Source organism: Photinus pyralis, unplaced genomic scaffold, assembly GCF_008802855.1.
Source record: "Photinus pyralis isolate 1611_PpyrPB1 unplaced genomic scaffold, Ppyr1.3 Ppyr1.4_LG9, whole genome shotgun sequence".
Classification (NCBI taxonomy): domain Eukaryota; kingdom Metazoa; phylum Arthropoda; class Insecta; order Coleoptera; family Lampyridae; genus Photinus; species Photinus pyralis.
In genome coordinates, this window is record NW_022170878.1 from 14301806 (window position 1) to 14328604 (window position 26799).

The window sequence follows — 26799 nt, forward strand, 5'->3', positions numbered from 1 at the left end:
CATCGAAAGTAAATTTAAAAGCACCTCCAATCCTTTCCTATTTGTAAAGATTAACTTTCCGAAGTATTTGTTAATTTAGTTTGTGTATTTGTGCGGGGTTTTTGTCCCGTAGAAGGTTTCCCTGACATTGCCTGGTTGTTTGCGTAATATATTTTATATGTTCTCGTCTTTTCTTACGCGAAAAATTATGAGTTTGTACTTAATTTTCTTTCCCATTTGTGAACCACCAGTTCACCAGACTGCTACCCAGATTCCCAACAGCCGCGAAACGTCCGTCGTTTTGGCTTGAAAGTAACGGTGGCTCTGGGGCAAGTTTCGCTTCTTGACTTCTGGGGGCGGGCGTTATAACGAAACTCTTCCATTCATTGCCTGGCGCTATGTCGTCATACTTAGCGACGTCAGAAAACACCGAAGACGTGTGCGCGAACTTGTTTCTATGTCCTATGGCAGACTTGACTCGAAAAACCTATAAATAAATAATAAATAAATACGTTTCATTGCTACCAGAATTCAAAAAAACTAAAAACTTTATTTTGTAAAAATTTTACACAAAATTCGTAACCAAAACGGTGTAACAAAAATAAGTCTTCTCCGTTAATTGCTAACTACATTAATAAATCACAATGGACCATTGCCTGGAAAGCTATCACTGGTCAATTAAATGGAAGCATTCGAATTTGGCGTCGCACAAGGTAAGGCACCGTCCATAGTTTCCACCGCTTCGGTGTAAGTAGGCGGTGAATCGGCGTTCACGTCGTTGTAAGCGGGCGGAGCGTCCTCCTCCGTTACCAAATTTGTCGCACTGTCCGAAGTGCTACTCGCCGCTCTTTGAATGATTAAAACCGACAGTCCCCGATTGGTCCTACTTAAAATGCACGGGGCGGCAGGATTCGTACGCCGCCGATAGGCGCAGATTTGATGCTCGCAACTTGTGATGGGCGTGTTCAACTGCTGCCAAGGTATTTGACTCCGGTTACCCAGATAATAGCAAAAACGTACTAGCGATAGTATCAGCAATATCGTAACGGGAACTGTAAAAATGGATCGCTAATCCGCTATACTTTACTGCTCGTGTTCTTACCGATGTAGACTAATTGCTTGAAAGTTGTGTACGTTGAGGAAGTAATAAGTTTGCGCTCTTTCAGAAAATTGACTACAAGATGTTAGTAATTATAATTCTAGTCGCAAGGGTTGCCCTTTGACATTTTTAGTTGCATTGGCATCACTGCATAAGCTAGGTTATAGAAATCTGTCATTGTATGTTGGGCTAAGTACGACTCTGTGCTGTCGATAATGTCACAAGACAACAGACCTGGAGGCTCAGAACTCCTGGATAAGAATCGGCACACAGTTGAGAAAGAGCAACCTCAAGAGAGGAAAACAAGTTCTCCGCGCTTAAAATCAGGACAGGTAAACGAGCCGAATCAGAGGTGGCGGTACAGGTGACACCCACAGGCCATCCGTTTTGATTTCCTCCATTAATTTTACGCGCTATACACTTTCAAATATAAGAAACAAATGGCTACTAAGCTAAGCATTCCCAATTTGATAAATTAACCTTACCAGTATTGCCAACACAAATGAAATTTTCCAAGGCCAACTTTTAAGGCGCCTCTGAAGTGAATTCCTTTTTTTTTAAATCGGTGTATTGCCTCACCTCTTGCGAAATATAGCAAGTTGACGTAGAAAGAGAAGAATGGATTTGTCTCATTCTTCTATGTGGCTCTATATTTACCTTTTCAAGGGAATTAAATTATAAAGGACCCTTGCCTAATGATAATGTTATTAATATATTCCAAACATCCATAGACCTGACAACTACGTGTCAAGCGGCCATTTTGGCTCAATTAACAGTTTGTTTTTGTCTAAAACACTGGCCTAATGAATCGCGGTACTTTAGTAATCTAGGGACTTTAATTCTTGGTGATAACAAGCGCCATCTTGGGGAGAATACCTGAACTTTACTAGGTTTACCAACATGGTCGATTATTATTCGTTGTCAATATCAGATGGTTTTAACCACATTACTCATTTATTATCAATTTTTGCGAGATGATATTTGGGCAATTAATTTCGCATGTAGTTGGGAAAGTATTAAGTATCTCAAAAATTACCTATTACTTCAAAGTAAGTGTTAAGCCTTTCAACCTTGTTTTTATGGTTAATAATGAAAATTTAAATCCCAAAAAAGCTTATTACAGACTCCTTGACTAGTAGAATCAGAATTTATCATCATATTTGCATGATTTTCAGTAATACGAGAGTAATGCGTCTAATAAATATACCTAATTAACTTTGGAATTATGGCGCCATCTGGCAGGGTACGTGTTTTAAAGGGAGCTCTTAAACTTGGCGCATGCGCAGATTTCAAGGTCAAAGTAGGCTTATCTACTATGTTCTGCTGATGCCGATCATTTACAAGGTACAATCATGGTACAATCCATTGATTGGAAGCTTCGATTGTGGTTTACAGTGTTCTCACTGTTACCAATGCTAGCACTGCGAAAAAAACTGTCCTACTATGATATCCAACATCGAGCTAATTTTTAAATCTCATTTTTACAAAATATTTCACCCTTTAATACGCCATTTCAGATTCAGTTCACAGGCGCCTTACGAAAAATCAATGTGAACAAAGCATACCGAATACAAGTTGCGAATTTTTTACTTACACTCCATTGGGGGAAGAGTTTTGGTTTCCATCATGTTCGCAAACCGATCAAAGTTAGTGTTGTGTACTTGTGCCAGTCTAGCCTCCATTTCCCGAATTTCTTTCTGATAATCAGTCCGCCCGGGTATAACGAATAAATCGACAACAGCGGATGACTTTCGGTTTTTACTGACGCATGTGTAAGTGCCCGCATTGTTTGGCATCAGTGGATATAAAACTATCGTTGAAAAATCGTGTTCGGCAAACCTAAAATATGTGGAAGAAGCAGTCGGTAGTGCGTATACTGTAAAATAACGTTGTAAGCGGCATAATGTTACATGCCGCCTGCAATGCTTTGCCAAAAATCTGTCGGCATTATTACTTCAAATTGAACGAGGGGTTTGCAATCCATTGCACGCCTAAGTTTTTTGTTGTGTCGTTACCAATGAGTTTGCAATGCAATGATACCTTATCACCCATTGACGCAGTAACTAAGGAGGACCTTATGGGGATCTCGATATCATTCTTTATTTGCGTTATCAGAACGTGATTTCCTGTGGAGAGGAAAACGATTAGATTATTACAAAACCGTAAAGGGGGGAGCTCTCACCTAAACTTGCACTTATCAGGTATAAAAGTATTCCGGAAACTTTAAACATAATACAAAACTCTACCTAAAAAACAAAAAACGCTCTGTAGTATCGGCAACACCGCAGCTGTATGAAGATCGCAACGGAACAACTATCATTATAGAGCGGCGCATACATTATAGCAACTGTGTATAACTCGCCAGGAAAGATTGCCGGTCACAGCACACCTTGTGTCGATCTACAATCTATTTTCTTCTTAAGATGCGAGCGACTTCCAGAATAGGATCGTGCTAATGTTGAACGAAAAGTCTTTTTGTTCAACATTAACACCATACTATCCCGGAAGTCGCTTACATCTTTAGAAAAACATAGATCGTAGATCGGGATCAAGTGTTCTGTGACCGGCAATCTTTCCTGGCGAGAGGTTTATGTATTTTAATTAATACGAACAAGATGGACTGCGCGTGCCAATGCCAAGCGCGGATACTGCAAGTGAGAGAGAAGGAAAATCTATGAGGCAAGCTCTATCGCTTTTCTGTTTGTCACATATGACTTTTGGTTGCTTTCAATCGACATCGCTGTAATAGTCCTTGTAGATGTCATAATTATTTAAACGTGTGTACGTTCAGCCGATATAACTGTTGACTGACACCGTAAACGTGTTTTAGTAGCAAACGTCACATATACCTGAACGGTTCTGTTGACACCTCGTTTTATCATCTTGTAATTTATATCTTAACCTTACTTTCGTGCTGACAAAAAATGGATATTGTTTTGCAAGAATTGTTTGAAGATGAGATGATATAAAATGGAATTTTATTCCAGTGGCGCGCGCTTTTTTAACGTTGACCTTGACACTGACTACAAAACACAATTGTTTAGTTATGATATGAGGCGCTTTCTTTCGATGATCCAAACGCGTTTGGATTGTATGTAATGATCTTAGCGTCTGATCTCTTGGCGGGTAACGCCAACTTCAAGTCACACCGGGATATTCGACCATATTCTGTAGTAGCGGAAATGCCAAACTAACATGGCTGCCTGTTTGAATATTCTTGCTTAAGTTTCCCGCGAGAATCACCCGGTGGCCACTCCAAGTGCGCTAAAATCGTGATCGTGATGTAGGACACCTACGTTGTGTAATAACTGGGTTCTCAGCACTCAGCAGGCACTGAGAGCGTTTTATGGGTAAGGAACACCAATAGCAATAGCTGATTATGTTTATATTGAAACTAATACCAATACGGTGCCCCTGCAGAGGATCTTAAGTGGTTCTATACTACTCCGGCATTTACCTTACGCATTAGGAAAACTGCAGGAAAACCTAATTCGGAGTAGTCCTATAATGAATAAAGCCTACGGCTAACATCTAATGTACAGCACTTTTGAGCCCTCTCGAAACCGGGGTAAGTACTACATACACGCTATGAGTAACAAAAATGGAATCGAACCATTCCCCAGGTATTACAACACATACATCAGACAAAACTAAGAGTAAATATTCACAGGACGTTGCTACGGTTGGGGTATCTCAGATATTACACAAAATTTGTGGTGCCAATTATTACCAACTGTTGACTTCCACCAGGGCGTCGATTCTCGAACATGTGCTTTGTTCACATCGACTGACCTTGATGTGAACGTGAATGTGACTGCATTCTCGAACCTACCACATCGAGCGATAAGTTGATCGAACGCAACGACTGGTCTAGACCACTCGTTGCGTGAAAGTCATGCGCAGTTGCAGCTACAGGACGGAACTTGCAGCCTCAGAGTACTTTATTTCTTACTCTGAGCTTGCAGCTGTTTTGCAGCAAAACTCACAGAAAATATGTGAATGTATAGGTTAGGGCACTGAATTTATGATAGTTATAAATTCAATGGTTAGGGCACTGAATAAGCCCTAGCAAAACTTTTGCTAGGGGTTATTCAGTGCCCTAACCTATACATTCACATATTTTCTGTGAAATAAAACGCGGAATTGTTCGAAGATTTTCTGGTTATTAATAACAGTATCCATAATGCAAAAACAAAACAAAATACAAAACTGATAAATGACAGTTCATTTCTTGTCTGTGATTGCTTAGCTCATACAGTTTGTCCACGATTCGGGAATGCAGCTAAACTTGAAATTATCCCTATCGTATACGATCATGACGTCATGGCAGCCGGTCACATCACGATTCACGGAGCATATCGACTAACTTCGGGAATCGATGCCCAGAAGTCACCATTCATCGTTAAGGTAAGTCAACGTCTCAACATACTCAACAATTGCCCCGGCTGTACGTACCCATTCTCAATTTACGCGAATTCTACACAAAATGGTGGTGGCTTGCACTCATTGGAATTCGTTTTGAACCCAACAGACTCAACATTACTAGTCCAATATAGATGTGCTACTGGGAGCCCAAGAATGGCTGAAGTTCATATCCGACATTGGTTTAGATCCCAAGATGGATACATAAGAAGAATGAAACATTGGAAATACATGGGTTTTGTGATGCATCAGAAAAGGCATACGGTGCGGTAGTGTACACAAAAACCAGACAAGGAAAAGTGTCACTGCCAATGGCATAATCCAAGGTAACCCCTGCACGGGCAAAGCCAATAATACCGAAGTTAGCATTTAGTGCAGCCGTACTACTAGCCAAGCTGATCAAGAGAGCAACAACGGCACTCCGTAAAGGAAGCCACCATCTTCGCTTGGACAGATTAAATGATTACACTGGCCTGGATAAACAGAGTAGGTACCTTTGTAAAATGTTGCACTTGCAGGAGCTTTGAAAAGAACTATTTATTTCAAAATGCAAGGTTCGTGGTATAGAGACGAGGCAATAACAACACACGTAAAATCCGACACCAATTGATTGTAATTTGTGTATTGGGAGATAACCATGACCGCCAACGCTTTAAGTAAAAAACACTAAAATGTTATTTTATGCACCGTATGCACCAAAGTCAGTCTGCAGTCATTTTGAATCACCCGGTATTACATAGTGTATGTGCCGCTCTATAATGATGGTAAATTAAGTTTTTCCGTAGCCACCTTCAAACAACGGTAGTTTAGACACTGTTGCGTTCTATTCTAACCTCAAAAATTTCGAATATAAAGCTGTTTCTTTCAAAATTGATAGCGATGAGCACCAAAAGGGCACAACCAACTGCGAATAATGAGAAATCAAAGAAACAAAAAACTTCGGGCTACTGGGCTCTCGGCCTGCTCGACACGATGAAAGACCCCGAAAGTATCGTAATGGAGGACGATCTCGTGGTGGTAATCAAGGATAAATATCCGAAAGCCGAGTACCACTATCTCGTCCTGCCGAAAGCCGACATTAGCAGTTTAAAAAAGGTGAATAAAGAGCACCTGTCGTTACTCCAACACATGCAGCACGTAGCGTCCGATCTGTCGACGGACGACGAGCACAAACACAAAAACTTTAAGATGGGTTATCACGCCGAAGCGAGCATGGCCCGGTTGCACTTGCATCTTATAAGTGACGATATGGTTTCGAGCTGTCTCAAGACGAAGAAGCACTGGAATAGCTACAATTCCAGTTTCTTCTTGAGTTCAGCAGGTAAACGAGGTCATTTTGGCAAGTTTTCGCAGTGAATTTTTGTAGATATTTGTCAGCAGTTTGAGGCCGAAGGTGTTGTGAAGCTGCCCAAGTCCGAAGTGTGTAGAAAATTACTGGATACACCTCTTAAGTGTCACAAATGTAGCTTTGTACCAAAGCACATGCCTAATTTAAAGGATCATATTTTAAGTCATAAATAAATTAGCTACTTACTTTTAGTGCGCCTGTTCCCCTCGTACGTAATAGATGTTGTCTAGGGAACCAAATTTCGTTTGCAGTAAAAGCAATAATGTCTGTACAGGGTGAGTCAATGATTGCGCGGAGTAAATTAATGCCTTGAAGATAAGATTTTTCGATAGAGTGCTTTTGTATTATGATATGGTTGCATATTCTCCACATTTTAAAAATATTTGGAATTATACAGGGTGCTATACCTATCTCTGATAGTTTTCGAAAATATCTTGGTTTTCCTGGGTTTTATATTATAAACTTAAATACGTTATATGTAATTTACATAATAGTGAGGTGGCCATGCAAAAAAAGGCAATTTTTATTTATCTCGTCCAAAACGAAAATCATATTTATTAATTCATTTTTCTAATAATTCATTTAAGTCTATAAAAACTGGAAAATAAATTTGATAGCATAAACAAATATCTTGGTTTTTCTACTTTTTATATATTTTAATCTGAAATAAGTTCTAATTTACATAATAACGAGGTGAATATGAAAAAAAAATGAAACTAATATCACTGACTGGATGACATTAGGAGTTAAATTAAATTTGCTTTGTAGTCAAATGTTTTTACTTATTCTCCAGTTTTTGGACTTAAAATAAATTCATCGATATGATTTTCGTTTTGGACAAGATAAATAAAAATTGCCTTTTTTTGCATGGCCACCTCACTATTATGTAAATGTAAATGACATACAAAAGCACTCTACCGAAAAATCTTATTTTCAAGGCATTAAGTTACTTCGCGCAATCGTTGACTCACAAATAGATTATAAAAACCTGTAAGAACTTTTAGTCTATAAAGGCTCCAACAAATCTTCTAGCAGGGGAGACTCCCCAGGCTCCGCGGTGTTGCATTCTCAGTAACACGCCATCGAACGTATCACCCGGCTGGTCTGGAGGGTATGGAATATACCCCCCAGTATACGAAGAGTCGATTTAGTTTAGAATGGTCTCATGATGGTGATGACGATGATTGTAGAGAAAATGATCGAATTTTGCTTTACTGGGGGTATTGGAATACTCCCCGCCCCCGGTTACGCATTCTCATCCAGAAGGGTTAAATAATAAAATGTAAAAAAAACAGATGTCATCTATTGCTCCCTCCAATGGTAAGCTTGCCCCTCTTTCGTACGTTCTCTAGCTATGAGACTGCTTGAAACCATTAGAAACCTGGATGGAGGAACTCTGTGTCCTCAACACTATAGAACTGTCGATGAGAAAGAAACTCCAAAGGCGTGTTCCGGCATCGTTAATTTAACACGAAAATATTGATAACGCGAATAATATTCAAACTAACTTCACATAACCTCACATACTTTAAACAGAAGAAAAGTTAATTAGTGGCCCCCCTTCGCGTATAAGACACAAGAGCTGCAGTCAGCAAGAGATATGAACAAGAAACTATATAGCCAAGACCCAAGAATTCCACTGTATGAGGTTCTTTTTCCACGGGAACAATTAATTCAAACATACAGGGCAACACCATACGATAATCTACTCCCGCGTGAAGACCTTAAAATAAAATTTATCGGTATAATCATGTGGACATGAGAAATGCGCCGACTGACTGAATTATAAATGTACACAGCCGCGCTTTATATCCTAATAAGGTGTCCTTGAACTCGCCTATAGTTTATTTAACGATCAAATGGGGTTATTGACCTTGGATGACCTTGAAAGTAACATTTTTGCCGCTGCAACAAATAAACATTAACTTTGGCCTTGGAAATGAAAATCAACACAGGAAATAAATGACACCACAAAAATGGAACCAATGATCTTGAAAATGAAATCAGATACGACTGAGGTGGTCGTTGAACTTTGATGACATTGAAAATAACATACAAAAATAGGGTCATCCACCTTTAATTACCGTGGGAGGCCATTGAACATAACAACGAAACGTAACCCCAAAAGAATGGGCGGGCCGATCTGGCACCACATAAATGAGGCCATTGACCTCTGATAACATTTAAAATAAAATGACATTACAAAAATGGGACCACTGACCCAAAAAGATCTCTGATAACCTTGAATTGATGCGAGCTTACGTTAGGAGCTCTAACTTTGGCTACAAGGGTCCTGGGTTCGAATCCCAGGTAAGGTATGGCAGTTTGTGATTGTATAGTGGGTTGAGTGGGAAGAGTAGCAAATTGCTAACACTCCACCCACTATAGTAAATGCAATAAATAAATAAATATAACACCGCAAAAATGGAGGGCTTGATATTTGACAAACTTGAAAATAAAACATGACACCACAAAAAGGGGTCATTGACCTCTCGAGATCCATTCCATATCAGTATCAAATAACATAAATATTCAGGAGTCATGAATAATAATCACGTGTGGTACGTATGCAAAATAAGAAAAATACCACTGCAAATAAATACATTACACCCCCAAATAAAACAAACAAAATCCCTAGCTCATCGCACAAGGGGATCACAAAAATCATAATTGACTGTCAAAAGTCGCACTTACTTATGAAGTTACCTTCCTGCGAATTGTTAAAATATAAAATACATGTGGAAAGTTTCATTCTCTATGCACTGATAAAAATAGGTTGCCATGACTACAACCGTTTTGAAGTAATCAATTATCAAGGTACCATCTGCATCCGCCATTTTTTTTCTTAGTCAAAAAAACTTAAAAACCATAAATGGCAGATATCGACATATGGGTGAAATTTCACGTAGAATCCAAAAATCCAATAAAAAATAGGAGTTGCTATTTAAAATAACGAAGTTACTATCTACTTCCGGTGCTTCTGGAAGTGCGGCTATTTTGAAAATATTTTAAATCGATTCGGCCTTCAGAGTAACTCCTAAGTACAAATTTTCAAAAACTACCTATTTTACTTTCCCAGAAACGTTAAACTAAAGCTCCCAAAAAAACACCCTGTATAGGTACAACTTACGACAATACATACATTTTTGAAAATTGGCAACCATGCAATTTGTAGGTGGGAAAAAGGGAAAAAGTTGCCTGCGCCATCTAGAAAGCACGAACGGGAATTACGTTTGGGCATCTAGTCTTGAATAGCGGTCGTGAACGCGTCGCTCCATAAATGTTTGTTGTTATTTTGTGTTTTTTAAATGCAGGTAGTAATCTTTGCATCTTTATATCGTATTTGTGTTTTGTATGCGGCATTTTATATTTTTTGTGTGTTTCAATCTTTGTTTTTGAAATTTGCTTGGTTTAACCGCAATTCAGTATGAAATGTTTAATACCGTTAACTCTTTGTTTGTAATCGTGTACGTTTTTGGTGTAATGTTTGCTTAATTTATGGTTGTGTTGATTACTTGGTCGTGTGCGTGAAGTAACATAAATATAAGTTTGAATCAGTTTATTTTAATATGTGGAAATTACCGATTCATTTGATGTATGCCCTGACTTGTTTGTTACTAACATTTTTCTCCGTGAATGAAGAAGTCACGGGGGTGGTAAAAACTGTAGTCAAAATTGCGCTACGACACCTAATTCCGTGATTGTCTTCGACTTTCAACTGTACGCTCGAAACCCCGAAACCAGGGGCGAGTTACCTATCTTGCAGGAATGGGATTACGCTAATCAAAGCTCTTCAGTTTAGAATCTATGTTTGCTAAATAAATGGCGATTCAATAATTTCCACATATCTTGTTTTTAGTTAAATTTGCCTACAAGGCCATGTAATTTTCCATCTTGCTTTTAACAAAAGGACTTTATTGCACCAAAGATGAGTCACATCCTGTGTATTTCACACTTTCTTAGAATCTTGGTACCTGCTTTCCTGGCCCATTATTGTTTTTAACCTAAATGTTACCTCTTGAAGTTTACCTGCTACTTTTGTGATCTTACAATTTTATGTTAGGTACGCATTCACATCATTACAAACAATTAATTTTAGTACACAATTTAATATTAATTCGACGGCTGGTTTTTTTATTGGTAAGTTCTTTTTTCGCAGCCTATTTCTATTTTTATTCGGTGAACTACCATTTGAGGGAATAGTTATTCGAGTGGCCATTTTTAAACGTTGCCGGGTTGACTTTAGTTCCGTGTTCTTGTATTGTGAAGTTAGCGTAGAACCAGGCGGTTAAGTACACTACATATTCCAGAACCCATGCCCAATAAGACCACATTGTGAGTCATAAATAAATTTATTAAAAGCTACTTATTTTTAGCATACCACACGCCGCAGGTGCTCGAGTGAGTCGCCCGGTGCTTAATGAGGTTTCCAACGCACGAGAACCTCGACCCGCACGCCTGGCACAGATGCGGCTTTATGCCGGTGTGCAGGCTGCTGTGCGTGATCAGACTCTCGCGGTAACCGAACGCCTTTGGGCAGTAGAGGCACTTGAACGGCTTCTCGCCGGTATGCTGCGCTCGTGCACCTTCAGCTGGCCCTTCCACCGGAAGCTCTTCCCGCAGAACTTGCACAGGAACTTCTTCTTCGGATCGTGAATGCGCAGGTGCGACTTGCGCGTGTGAACGCTGTGGAAGCGCTTGCCGCAAATCTCGCACCCGTACATCGGCGCTCGCTCGCAGTTGTTCTGCTCGTGATGGCGCAGCAGTAGCTTTTGGCGGAACTGTACGCCGCACTTGTCGCAAATGTAGACGTACACCTTTTTCGGTAGACCCTTGTGGAAGAAGCGGACGTGCGAACGTAACGAGTCCACGTTCGAAAATATTTTGTCGCAATCCTGGCAACCTGCAAACGTCCGTATTTTTGTTAGGGCTTTATACTACCTATATCGGTTGGGCGAAATTTTTGAATCCTAATTTTGAATTTTATTGATCATTCAGAAGAAACGATTGAAATTTTCAACAAATCAAAAACGATCAGGCTCCTCTGTAGTCAATCCGCCATATTGGAAAAATAACTAAACTTTCTTATGAAATGCTGCTTTTGTAGTTGAAGTCTAACAAATTCTTGATAGTGGATATTCTTTGCAATGATGAAAAGAACGGCGGTACTTAAAAAAATTGAAATATCGGTCAAGGCGTTTTTTGATCGCTTGTAAAAAATTTTCTATTGGACCGATTTGGTTTGTTTTTTTTTGACCGACGCATAATTTTGTTTTCTTTAATTTATTAAAGAAGTGTTATTAATAAAATATGAACCGTTTTCGAGTTTTAAGCAAAAAACTAAAAAAATGCCAAAAATTTTGAGGTTTTTTGGCTGCCAAAAGTTGTGTCGGGAAAAAATTTGTGCGTACTCTTCAAATAGATACATGTTATTTGGACCCAAATGGACCATTTAAAACAACAAAATCATTTACACCACCTTTTGCAGGTCAAAATTATCTGCATACTGGACTAAGAGTCAGTCTTCGTGAAAATTATCTATTTCGAGAAATGCGACCAAAAGCAAAAGATGCACATGCCCTTTGCTTTCTATAAAGTTGTGCCCAATAGATAACAAATGACACATAGGCATTTTTCACTTATTAGCATAAACATAGGAAACGTCCTGGTATGTTATATAAAAGAAAAGCTACCGATATAAATACAATTCCCCGTTTTAGTTAAATTCCTAAGCGGGATACGATAACTAACGGCCGACACTGACAATTTTATTTAAAACAAAGTGTCACTGTTTTACTCATGTAAAGTCAAGTTAGTGAAAGTGGTGGATATAAAAAAATTCTTGCACTTTTAAAAAAATTCGGCCATTTATCTTTTCGTTTGAGAATACCTTTTGATGACTGATATCAACTTCATCAACAGGAATATTTGTCCCTCAAAAAATAGGAGGATCAAGTAAATTTTATTTTTACCATTGAATTCAGGGCAAAAAAGTGGTCATCTTACCGCACAAAAGATGCTCGGAAAAATTCTCCATGGGTCGTGCATAGATATAAATAAGTAATACGCTAAATGTACAATTGTTATTCATTTTTGAAAAGATAAGGACTTATTTAGAATCAGTATAAATGTTATACTTTTAATCATTGTATCAGAATTTTAACTGTTAGCTACCATTTTTATGAAAAACATACAATTTTTGTTGTTCACCCTTGTATATAAGTAATTAAGATTTATTTTAGGTGTTCGAAGTGCCGGTTTTTTTAGGATCTACCATACCTAAGTGAATTCATTCATGCACATGTACCTATAATAACTATAAAAATCTATAAATCAGTAAAAATGATTAGAACAAATCACAAGAAATAAAGGGGTAATTAAAAAATGTTACAACAAATAATGCTAATCTAGTCCACTAATTACATGAAAACCACGTAATTTACAGAAGGTGTCATTATAGAAAAATGCAGTAAATGCATTGAATAAGTAATTTATTCAACAGTAACAGAAATAGGTATTTGTGCATCTCCAGTCAATATTGTACAGCTTTCGATAAACTTGTTTACATAATTAGTCCTTGATCCATTATACATGGTCTATTGTGTTTAAGAGTCTTCTTTACATAAGCGCAACTTTTTTACATTATGGTGTATAGATGATTATAGCTGCAAGAGATAAGATGATATTCTTGCTTTGCTTTGTCAACTCCTGTCTTGGTCCTTAGTTAGTTCCCACCGACACTGTGCAGTGGCGCCACTTGTTACACTCAAATTGTTGATTTACCGCCCGCCAAGATACAGACTTTATTTACAAAAATTATGATTTCATTTTTTGGGGTCATGTTTAGAAGTAACTTATCTAAAAAAACTGTCGGTTTACTTTTTCCATAAATCGTCTTGATCGAGAGTAAAAAAATAAAACAGATTAGCGCAATAATCGGTGCGAAACATCTAATCTTTAAACAATCGGTATTCAGTTGCTATAAACTTTTTTAAAAAAATAGTCCGAACATTTTGTAGATAAAGGTCTAAATTTATAAAATAGTTCTTAAAAAAATTGTTTTTTGAAAAACAACTAGAGTTTTTATGGCGGGCGCTCTTATGGAAATTTACATTGGGTGCAGTGGGTACAGAAGACTCTTAACAATAAATGAAGAGAATATGCAAAACTGAGGATATATACATCGTTGATTTCACTCAAGGAGATCATGTAGCAGTGTGTATTGTTGGTGGTCTAACCAATTGCAATAACACTGAAATATAAATTGACTACAGAGGAGCCCCCACTATATTTGACATTAATGAGCTGTGGAAAAACAAAATTTCCGTCCGTCACTCCACCTGTTCATAAACGTCCCAAAAGTTTCAGAATTGCGGAAAAAATGCCGAACAAGGGCTTTCCAAACGAAAGCTTTCGAATAATTAAGTCTGATTTCATACTTACTTAAAATATCCGCGTGTTCACTTCGCTGGTGCTCCTTGCACTCCTCGTGACTTTCAAACGAATCCTTGCAACACGAACATTCATGGACGGGATTCGTTTGAGACCTCCCGTGACTCTTTTCGTGCCGCGCCAACTGCCGAACGCTGCCGAAGCGCCGGTTGCAATCCTGACAGGTGTATCGCAAATCTTTTCCCACTGCACAGAGGAACATTAATTGCGATTAAGACAAATTCTTTCTTACATTCCGCTCCAATTCTCTTCTTCTTTCGTTTTTTGGGCACCACCGGTGGTGGCGTCTCCTCTTTGACGCTACCCTCCATCTCCGTCGGTTTAGTTTCAATCAGTTCCTCTTTGACAATTTCATCTAAATTGGCCGAGCTCAGTTGCTCGAGGAGAACTTCCATCTCCTTCGGTTTAGTGTCGACCGGTTCATCTTTGACGCTTTCCTCGGAATGGGCCGAGGCAAGTTGCTCGGGGAGAACCCCCATTTCCGTCGGTTTAGCTTCGGCCGGTTCCATTCTCTGGTGGATTTTTATTTTGTAAACGGCCAACTTTTCGTTCATCTCCCTCTGCTTTTTGAGCGCGCTTATTTTTGACGTGGTAGGCGTATTAATTTTGACCTTGAGCTTCGTCGTCGGATTACTGACGCGATGACTCGTGAGCGGAACGCCGCCGCAGGTGTCGGCGTGCGTTCGCCTATGCTTGATCAGATTACCGACGCAACTGAACGCGCTGCCGCAATTCTCGCACTGGTACGGTTTGACGCCGGTGTGCAGGCTGCTGTGCGTGATCAGGCTTTGGCGATGGCAGAAGCCCTTACCGCAAACCTTCGATGGGGCGTATAAGTTACGGCGAGAGTAAGGCGGATAACTTACCGAGCAAACGAAGGCCTTATCCTGCGTATGCGTGCGTTCGTGCACGCGCAATTGGCCGATCGTTAGGAACATCTTGCCGCAATATCCGCACATGTTCGAGCACTTCACCGTGTGGCGAAGCATGTGGTTGAACAACGAGCCGGGGGTCATTAGCTTTTGATCACAAACCTGGTGACGATCGAATTCGGTATAGAAACGTGTGGCAACGTGGGAAATAGGAAAACGAAAAATTTAAATTCAAGTGAGGGAAAGAGCAAGGGAAATTAGTTGGTAAATTGATCAAAAATCCACATTTTAAATTTAGTGGCAAAAGTGCTAAATATTGTTCAACAAGTGTTTTTCCATACACTTTAAATTTATATACGCTATTCCGCAACGAAGGCCTCTGCTGGTAGCACATTGTAATAAATACGATTAGAAAACACCGCCATATTTGATAACGATGACCAAAAAGTAAGTAGGTACGTTTGCAAAAATTTCATTTGCAATCAATGTAATTATACCATAAAGAGTAATGATAGTTTAAAACTTCACATTATATCACTGTACTTCTACTAATTTTAAATGTGACCAGTGCAATTATGCAACCAACAATAAAGATAATTTAAGAAATCATCGTATAACGTCTTTAATTGTGAACAGTGCAATTACACAAAAAGGGGGATTTATATACGTCATTCTTTGACACGCTCCGCTTTGAATAACTTTTTATCAATGCTATCAGTGTAATTACACTACAATTAAGCATTCGCTTAAAGCCTCGCCCAACATTCTCAAACATTTAATTTGTGAACAGTGTAATTGCGCTACTCAGTATAAGAATATCTTAAAACGGCATATTCACATTGAAAAATATTACGTGCGCTTTGTGCGATAAGGTCTTTGATTATAATTAAAGGATAAGGTATTCCACAAATAGTAAGAAAAATGTAAATCGTCATTTATTAGAGCACAACTATAGAATAAATACAATAAGAGTTCCAGACGCTTATTAATTTGTGGCCATCTTTCACACACCTCATAAGTAGATGGCGATGTAAACGTGGGAAAATTTTCATTCAGCGTCCCCTGTTATGTAGGACAGATTACTAAATTGGGTAGCTGAATTAGCGCGTTTATGAACCACTCAAAGCCGCGGCTTTACGAATTCATCGTACCTACTTCCGATATAATTCCAAATAATCTTCTTGTCTTCGCTTCGAACAAAGTCTATTTAGTTTTTTTTGTAGAAATTAATGTTACGCATCCGTTTGTACTGTTGATATCCATTTTCCAAATTTTGAAAATACGTAAACAGAATTAACAAGCTAAAAAGTAATCGTAAACGATTTACATAAAGCGCATTTCCACTTCCATTCATTTTCCATTTGTAAGATGCAACTTCTCTTAAAATCGTAAAAATCCGGTCACAAATGTGAAAGACAGCGTTGCACATGGGCAATCCATTTTTGACGTGTTACTTCAATTTCAGTTTATGAGAAGAATTTCATTTCAATGCTTTTCTAAATAAGAAAGTTGGAACTGCGCATGCGCAAACCTAAATTTTAAAACTAATGTTAGATTTTCCTTTGTTCCAAGCGCCTAAGTATCAAATTTCACTTAAATGGTGCCATAGATAAAAAAGTTGGCACTGCGCATGCGCAAAAGAAAATTTTGAAACTGGCGTTTGATTTTCCTTTATTCCAAGTGCCTATGTATCAAATTTCGTTTAAATTCTTCCATAAATAAAAAAGTTGGCACTGCGCATGCGCAAAACCAAATTTTGAAATTGGCGTTTGATTTTCCTTTATTCCAAGTGCCTATGTATCAAATTTCATTCAAATACTTTTATAAGTAAAAAAGTTTGCAATTCGGTTTATAAATGGTCGAGATGCGAAAAGGGCACTGTGAATTTTGAATCGATTCGATTCAACTTTTGGCATTGCGTATTATATGGCTAAAGCTATGCCCATATTGAATTTCATGCAATTCAGTTCATAACTAACGGAGATGTAAAAGCGATCGAACATTTCTAAACAAAGTTATTGTTCACACGGACAGATAGATGGACAGACAGACAAAGGAACAGACGGACAGACCAGCATGCAGACGACAGATAGCAATGCAAAATTATAAACGATCTCTAGGATCGTTAATAAACGGCAAAAGTGTAAAATTATGGAACATGTAAAAAACGGTTTTTTGTTTTTTTTTTACAATAACTTTTTTTGTAAGCGGTACAGAAAAAATTCCTTCCTTGGTGCAAGACTCGACACCATAACGAACCAAATAGTGAAAAAAGTAGAACAATAGCTTAAGATAAAGAACTACTTAGTAGCGTCGCAAAACGAGAGGACGGACGGACGGACAAAGTGGCCACAATAGTGCATTTTTTTTTTATTTTTGTGGAAATGCCCTAAAAATGACGTTAAGAGAAAAAAATCGTGTGAGATCGAATGGACTTCAGCGCATTTTTGTGTGGTAGTCGGTAGACCAGTTTCTATTAGCCAATTATATTGCAACATGAAAGTCGCAAAATAACTTTTTCAAAAGGTAACCGCGTGGTGATTTTTTAGTCTTCTTCTGCAGTTGTAGAAAGATGAGGAGTGTACTTGTACCTACCAGGCCTCATAATTAACAATTCTTTAGGGACGGGGCTACATGATGTGGGGTCGGCGACATCCGGGCGCCATCCCCGAGCGTGGTTTACTAACGTGGTGATTTTTTAGTTTTTTTCTATCTTCTTCTGCAGGAAAAACTGAAAAATCACCACGTTAGTAAACCACGCTCGGGGATGGCGCTCGGATGTCGCCGATCTCACATCATGTAGCTCCGTCCCTAAAGAATTGTTAATTATGCGGCCCGGTAGGTAGTACAAGTACACTCCTCATTAATAATAATAATAATAATAATAATAATAATGGTTTTTATTGGTTAAATAATGGTTCCTACACCATAACCAATGGGCACAAGGTCAGGTAAACCCGTTGATATGGTCACCTGTTCTTCCCCTTGAAACCCCCTTGTGTAAATACAAATAAATAAAGTTATTCTGCATTAGTTAAAGTTATTTGTAAAGTAAACAATTATTGACAGGCAGCTTATCGTTTGGAGATGCAACGGAAACATCGTAGTGGTTTCAATTACGTTCGCATTAACATTCGCTCTCTAATGATTCGATGTTTGATGTTTCTTTTGAACACTAGAGCAGGCAGATACAGTAATTTTGTATTTTTGGGGTTGTTGCAAAATTTACAGATGTTGAATAAGAAAGATCGTTTGAATAATGATAATTTAAACATAGGAACAGATAGAAGTCCCCTGTGCCTCAAATTTAAGTGGTGCACGTCTGTACGAAAGGTAATTTTGCGGTAGAGATACTACAAGCGATCTTCTACGGGGTCTCATTTGCTGCCAGCCAGCTAACCCGCCGGCCAAAGTGAGATTAAAAGCCACCGTTTTACAAATAAATTTGCAAAAAAATGTGCCAAAAAAGTTGAAGCACTGTTTGCTGCTAAACAATGGCCTAGGCGGTCCTAAAACTGTGGTCTAACTTCAAATTCAATATGGGCATAGCTTTAGCCAGAATACGCAATGCCAAAAGTTGAGTCGAATCGATTCAAAATTCACAGTGCCCTTTTCGCATCTCGACCATTTATAAACCGAATTGCAAACTTTTTTATTTATGGAAATTTAAATGAAATTTGATACATACCCACTTGAAACAAAGGAAAATCTAACGTTAGTTTCCAAATTTAGGTTTGCGCATGCGCAGTGTCAACTTTCTTATTTATGAAAGCGTTGAAATGAAATTCTTCTTATAAACTGAAATTGAAGTAGGACATAAAAATGGATTGCTCATATGCAACGCTATCTTTCATATTGGTGGCCGAATTTTTACGATTTTAATAGAAGTTGCATCTGAGAAATGAGAAATGAATGCAAGTGGAAATGCGCTCTTTGTAAATCGTTTACGATTACTTTTTTAACTTGTCTTTAGTATTGAGTGGGCGGGGTTTCAGCTAAGGCTGCTCTATCAACCTAACCCACTACACATTTACAAATTCCCATACCCGTACCCGGATTCGAACCAGGGACCCTTAGTACCGCAGTCCAGCATTCAACTCAACTGCGACACACGGGCCAGCTTAAGAATGATGTTATTGTTTGTAAAAACATCCAATCACATGTCTTAACAACACTGTTAGCTGACAACATAGTTAAGTAAATGCTGTATGGCTTTATAATACGGGCCGATATAATCATTTTGAAATTAACAATTTTGTGGTTTTCCCTGTATTTCTTACCCGAGCGAAAATTTTGATTTTACCGTATTAAGTTTTAAAGTTCAAATAGTTTCAAAAATAAGTTACAACCAACAACTTTTTTTTTAATGAAAATACATTTTTTTCCTTTTGGAATTTTACATAGTGTTTCATGTGCAGGGTGTCCCATTTTCGACACTTTTATAGGCGTTATGGGCTCTTTTCAGGTCAAACTTGCAATGGTAAAATCAAAATTTGCACATTTTTGCTTCAGAGATACGGAGATAAATCAAACAATTTTCAATTTCAGAATGACCCTATACATATTCTTAGTAAAAACAGAAACAAAAAAATGTTTCTTGAAAATTATTGATAAATAATCTGCCGTTTTCAAAATAAATAATTATACAGTACTATCGGGTAAAAAAGTTATTATATCTAACTTAATTTTATTTAAATGGCATAACCCTGTATATTTCAATCTAAAAATAGCATATAAAATTCTGTTTTTTTTAATATAACACTGAAAAAATTCAATATCGATTCAAAAAGGTTCAAAAAAGATTTCTTAAACATTCAAAAATTCGTTTGTAGTAATTTCTAATTTTTTTCAGTGTCAGAAAAAAGGGCGATAGTTCGTAGAAAACAGTTCCGTTTTGTTGAGACCTTTAATTAGAATACCATGAATGGGTAAAACGTGTGATTCCCCCCCCCCCCCCAGCCTTTCCCATTTTCCAAAGTTTTACTTGCCACTAAAGGCATGCGCATGTAAAATGGTATTAGACTCTATTAGTGTGACGTCAAATTTGAGCGGGAAATTCGAAATGCTGGACTTGGCTGTTTTACTGTCGAAGATATTGACCCCTATACATTAAGTATCACTTTTAAATAGGTCCTCTTTACGGGCTTATACTGACCTTATGCGCATTAAATAAGCATATCGACCCTTTATATCGAAACACTTGCGTAAAAACGCAAAAAAGTACAATCTTTGCCGATCTACCTTTCATTGCATTGCTGGTTACTGGTTAAATTGTAGAGCAGATGTGGTCTGGTAAGAATAAGATGCAAGTTGTCTTCCGTGTTGAAGAAACAACTCACACCGGAGAGCCTTTATAATTTCAATTTCTAGATATCAAAATTAAAACCTCTCTTTCCTAATTTTTACGCCTTTTGTTTTATCATTTCTTCGAATTAAGCGGATTATCTTTTACACATTGTATAGAAAGTGTCATATTTCATAGTAGATTAGATTGTACACTTGCAGTTGAGTGTTGACCATTACAGTAAATGTCGTAAATTGCTCCATTGCTGAAACCAAATAAGTACGTTGGACGTTTGTTGAACTATATTTCGGTTGAAATTGTATTTATGTCTTAAAACGTAAAGAAAACCTTTAATGAAACTCTAAAGAGTCTAAAGCGTGAGAGTGAAGGAACTACGTACGTTTTTCTAAATTAGATTTACGAGAACGCATTTCGGAACTAGGCGCTCCTCGACTAACTATAGCGCCATCTCAGAACGAGGGGACCACATATCGGCACGGTAATGAACGTACGATTTTCTATTTTTACGGTTAGTTATACCCCTTTAAAAAGCAGATGATAGCATCTCCTGAGCGAAAATTAGCAATGCCAGTTTATCCTATTTGTTTGTAACTCTTATTGTATATCCTCTATAGAACAACACATTGAAAAATACCTTGGTTTAAAATAAAATTGTGGTCAGTGTAATGGTGCTATGAATTTAAATCAAAATCGATGTAAAGGACAATCGGTCAGTTGTACAAGTACCTACGCTAGAAATTGAATGATAAATTCTGATCAAGTTAATTGCGTGTTCAAGCTAATTTAAGACAGCCTTGAGTTCTTAAAAAGAAAGTCATTCAGGTACAATAGGATAAAGGGGTTAAATTTTTCAAGTCTCAAAAACGGCAGGATAAATTCAATTCACACAATTTCAACCCAAAGTTTACAAACCGGTACCGTCTACACACGCCATTTGTAAATTACGCCTCTAGTGTTAATCTGCTTCGGTATAGGTTTTGCAACATATGGGAAATAGAGAGTACAGGTTAAGAAATTAAATGGAAGTTTGACACATTTTTGGCATATTGTAACAATTTACTGGGACCAAGCCTAGGCAAAAGGATTTTCACTTGCCATGGAAAACCTAGTGTGGGCACAAACCATTGAAATACCATTTCGGACTAGCCCATTTCAACTGTATCGGTCTATTCTATGATAGGGAGGGACTGTGAACTTTTAAAGTGTCATTGTACTGTACACAACCCAACCTACCTCGCACTTAAACTGCTTGACAGTGCCGCACAGCGATTTATTGTGATTATTCAACTCGCTTTTCGTTTTAAACTGTTTACCACAATCGCTGCACATGTGGTAGTCGCTGGACTGTCCCTTATGCTCTTCGTTCACATGCACAAAGTATTCCTCTTTGGTATTGAAGACCGAATTGGGGCACAGTTTACACCTTCGCCTTTGCACCTGAAACTTCGCATAACTATTTATACAAATCGCACGAACCATACCTTATCGGAGTGTTCATCTGCCTTATGGACGTTTAACTCGTGCTTCGTTGAGAAATGCCAACTGCAAAACTTGCACGAGAATTTGTGATCGAGCGTATGCATCAGTTCGTGCTTTTGCAGCCGTTTCGGTTGTTTAAAACTTTGCCCGCACGTCTTGCACGATTTCTCCTGCAATTTCAAAATAGCATTCGATTCCACAGCCACCTGTGGTTACCTGGGATGCTGGCGAAAGACACAATTTTTCATGTGCATGCAGTCGGGTGGGCAACTTGTATTTTTTCGAGCAAAATTTGCAGGCGTACTGCTTCTCAGTCTCTTCGTTTCCGCTAGTTTCAGTGAGATTGTTCATTCTCCAGTTTGGGGGTTGTACAATTTTTGAATTTCGTGTATAAACAATTTCTAAATCACGTGGGTACACTTTTAAATAAAATCCAAATTGTTTATATCTACACTGGTAAATTCTGCGGCCATGTTCAATTCCTAATGCGACGTTGTCAAATTGCTTTTATTACTCTTGCAAACTACAGTGTGAGCTGTCAATAAATAACATGTTGCAAAGTAAAAAAGAACGTCGCAGGATGTGAAAGTGGTGTTTATACCAAAATGCTCAGGACGCTCAATCCATCCGCCCAAGGCGTATACACCCATCAGCCTCAGCTCGTTTCTGTTGAAGGGGATGGAAAAATTAAAAAAAATATATAGAGGGTTGTGATAATCCACCTTTATGGTTAGGTAACACACCTTTACATCTGAAACAAAAATATGATATGCTCCGTATATAACCAATCGACCGTTTTGCGCAGATGCCGAATACTAGGGGATTTTCGTAACGAAGCTAGGGAAAAAAAAGAGCGTGGAAGAAGAAAGAAGATGGCGACGGGATCGACGGAAAGCATCACGCGTTCCCGGTTTTTATTCTTGATTATTTTGGTTGTGGTGTTTTGAAGGTGTATTTACAGGTAGTAACTGTAATATAGTAGCTTCTTGCTGGTGGTAGCCCATTAATAGCAATAATAACAATAAGTATGCTTCAATGAACAATATTTAATAATGGTCATAATATGGAAAACTACAGCAACTAATCATCAAACTACATACCTTACTTACTACTAGAGGGCGCCAGTAACCTACCTACTTTACTACAGTAACCATTTTATTCTTTCTTGTACTAGCTATTAATCATTGAATTTCTTGCCACAATTTGATATTATTTACATTTTGCTGATTTTGCATAAACTGCGTTATCTAAATATGGCGTACTCCATGCTTTTGTTTTTGGGTACCGTTAGATGAATCGTGTCTGTTATACTGTACCGGCGATTATGCCATTATTTTGTTCTATTAAATATTTATTTATGTATTCACGAGGAGTTGATTATCAGTGCGATGTTGCTCTGTTCGATTGATTCGTAACTATTCCGTGAGGGAAGTACCTAATACAGTTTGATTGTTCGCTGTATCTGTTACTTTCTTATTCGTGGCGCGCTGCAGTTCTTGTGCGTTTGCTATACGAAGGGGGGGTTTCTTATTTGATGTTTCGATGTTTGTGTGTGCGAGTGGGTTCTGTCTCCGTGGAGTAGGTACCTAATACAGTTCGATCTATCGCTGTGTCTGTTGTCTACTGATCTCGTGCGGATTGCAGTTCTCAGCATCTTGGTAATGGGAGTAGGGGCCCTCTCATTAACATTTCCACTATTTAAAATATGTTCTGCTTGACCGATAATCGATTTTCACATGAATACTTGCTATTGGCATTCTCACATGTACTTTTCGTGTTATAGTATTTTACATTATTAGCCAGGTAAGTGAGTTTTTACTGGCGATAGGAGAAGTTGACTGGCGAGCCGTCAGGCGAGCCTGTCATCTCCTAGAGCCAGTAAAAACTATTACCTGGCGTATATTGTACAAGTACAATATTTTATTTGTTACTCATTTGTAAACGTAAATAATTAGTTCTTAAATTGATCTCGAAGAAATGCCTAAAATATCATATTATCCATGTAACAGAGACTTCGCATTAAATCTGGCCAATGAAATTACTAGATTAGATACTAACTTGTAAAATTTTTACACGTCAGCTGTCAGTTTTACAAGTCAGTAGCGTTTAAAGATGACGTTTACTCGTTTGCGTTTTGTCTTGTTAATCAACGTTTACAACTGAGTAACAAATAAAATGTTTTTCTTTTATCATAGTCCATGGCTACTTAGACTACAAACTCGTGAAAATCTTATAATCTTAATCTTTATAATTAATTTTTTCGTGTACAAAAGAGGTAGAATAATCGTTTCACGTGATTTAGATGCAGAATTTATATCTCTATAACTTTTATTAAGGATCCTCAGATCCTTTATAGTTTTGTATTGTCGTCCGTCCGTCCGTCCGTGTGCGCTCTAACTCTTTTTAAAAGTGGCCGATTGAGTTGAAATTTGGTGTACGGGTTCTTTGGACATTAAGGACGGACGCTATTGATTTTCAGGAAGCTGGTTCAATAGGAACAAAAGTTATAGGACTTCGAGTGAATCGGGAACAGGAAAAATTACGGGCTCAATATAATAGAAATCAACATATTTCATTCCCTAGGTCATGTATCGGGTTGGGACTTCCGTTAGATTATTCCCTATGACTCTTAGATGTGTAATACTTTAATATAACTCTTCTCTGTGGTATAGGTCGAAAGTTTTAGAGCAAAATGTAGCAAAAATTACACTTTATACATGAATTTAGAGTTTTAAAAGGTTTCAAACGCATTATCTTGATGCAGCAAGAGTACATCACGTGCACATTTGATAACCGCATGTGTGTGATTCAAAAATGTTAAATTATTGCCATATTATGGGTTTTGATCAAAATAATCAAAATCGTTATTTATGCACCAAGATCGTCGAGAAAAAGACTAGGGGCATTATCTCAATGCTCAAGACATAAATTTGATGCATTTCTGGCGACCACATGGATTTTGATCAAAACATGTCAAAATCGTTATTTATGCACCAAGATCGTTGGGAAAAAGACTAACAGCATCATCTCAATGACCAAAACATGAATTTGATCTATTTTTGGCGACCACATGAATTTTGATCAAAACATGTCAAAATCGTTATTTATGCACCAAGAACGTTGGGAAAAAAACCAAGAGCATTATCTCAATGATCAAAACATGAATTTGATCTATTTTTGGCGACCACATGGATTTTGATCAAAACAAGATTAAGAGCATTATCTCAATGGCCAGACATGAATTTGATGTATTTTGTAACATTAAAATAAATTATCGTTAAAAGTTATTGTAATACTGAGGATCCTTCGATATTTCGTTGTATCGGTTTATTTGAAGTATTTTTGCATAAAATAATTAGGAAACGTTTGCGCAAAGAAAAAGTAATTTCCCATGTTAAACGCCTATGTTCCACTTTTCGATTTACACTCTGTACATTTATTATTTTACAAGTTGTGTTGGCTCATTCGATCGTACAGGTATTTAGATGTGTTTTTGTACTGAATTGGTTTATCAGGTTTTCCAGTGCATTAGTTGTCTTGTGTATTTTGTTTTTATGAACTTGTTTAATTGCATTTGATTTGATTATCTGATTTTTATCATACAATTTGAGATGTTTTATTTATGTGTACGTTCGCTTGCATTTTATTACTGTAGGTGATTTATTTCATGTATTTGTGTAGCCTATGCCGTGGTTTTTGTCCCGTAGAAGGTTTTCCTGGTATGGTCTTGTTGTGTGCGTAATATATTGATTTGTTCTTGTCATTTCTTACGTACAACATTTCTGTCTTTTACCAAACGTCTTATGTAACAAATACCGCGGTGGAATTGCGGAGATCCGCTCGAGAGAGGAGGGAGCGGCGGGAAGAAGATTTCTGCTATGACGACGAGTGATGAAAGAGGAGTATTCGTAGTGGCGACTCAGCGGAATGTTTGCTTTTCTTCTTATTCTAAAATGTATTGTTTTTTTTTGTGGTCTCAGTAAAGAAGTATTTGGTTCCTAAATGAATTACAAGAGAACCCGGTAACCCCCCTTATACTTAGATCGGAATGAAGCACGCTATGGTCGGCTCAGGGCAACCTGAGAAGAAGCCTAGAGGATCTAGAGCACCCAGATTTGCGGACACACCACGAACTTTTGGGCACGTCGCTGCGGCGGGGCTGAGAGGCATCACAGAGCCTCAGTTGAGGTGCATTATTGCTGCAGTTATGAATGCAGTTGTTGACGAGATGGAGGGGAGCCTTTCTTTGACTGGTAGAGTTCCGCTGGAATCTGGAGAGTGGACGTCCTTCCGTAGGAAGGAGCCCGGTAAGTATCTCCTCGCATCTGGCATCCTATCGGGCACTCCAGCGGCGGAACTTCTAAGCGCACGTGGGGGTCTCACCAAAGAGTAATTATGGGTACTCTTTGGTCTCACACACGTCACTTTTGTGACGAAAGCGAGTGCTCCGGCTGCGCCAGGTACAGGAGAGAGCTCCACCGGAGCAGCAGGATCCATTGCCCTCAAAGATCGAGAAGGATCTCGATGAGCTACAGGCTTGTGTAGTGGTTCTTAACTTCGACTAGGGGTCGGAACCATCGACATCACTAGGGGTGAGGGAACCTAGTACAACAGTGAGAGTTCATGCACAAAAAGGAATTCGATTGAAATTAAACCATTTTTGGTGGTGGAAACATTTATTTTAATAATCTGCATGCTACCCCACATGCTTACATCACTTTTGCGACGACTCCATGATCGTGTCATTTTGCAGTATATGTACTTACTCTTAGAGGAAAGGAGGGGGGTGAGTCTGAGCTTTGATACGAACTACTTATTGGTAGTAACCTGTAACATAGTGGCA

The 26799-nt window shown here is 38.2% G+C and overlaps 2 protein-coding genes and 1 pseudogene across 2 annotated transcripts; 1 reads left to right on the plus strand and 2 right to left on the minus strand.

The window, feature by feature from the left end:
* Positions 1 to 509: 509 nt before the first annotated feature.
* On the minus strand, positions 510 to 3403 carry LOC116180343. The gene is made up of 5 exons (XM_031500279.1): positions 3261 to 3403; positions 3033 to 3204; positions 2673 to 2917; positions 1082 to 1153; positions 510 to 1031 (listed from the first exon to the last, which is right to left on the minus strand). Exons 1-5 carry the CDS (start codon positions 3307 to 3309, stop codon positions 658 to 660), a joined length of 912 nt encoding a protein of 303 aa, XP_031356139.1. The 5' UTR covers positions 3310 to 3403; the 3' UTR covers positions 510 to 657.
* A 2952-nt stretch (positions 3404 to 6355) lies between these two features.
* LOC116180344 (aprataxin) lies at positions 6356 to 7039 on the plus strand. Its single transcript, XM_031500280.1, has 2 exons — positions 6356 to 6821; positions 6867 to 7039. The coding sequence occupies exons 1-2, from the start codon at positions 6380 to 6382 to the stop codon at positions 7019 to 7021; spliced, it is 597 nt and encodes a 198-aa protein (XP_031356140.1). The 5' UTR covers positions 6356 to 6379; the 3' UTR covers positions 7022 to 7039.
* Positions 7040 to 11184: 4145 nt separating this feature from the next.
* LOC116180341 lies at positions 11185 to 22430 on the minus strand (annotated as a pseudogene).
* Between the last annotated feature and the right edge of the window lie 4369 nt (positions 22431 to 26799).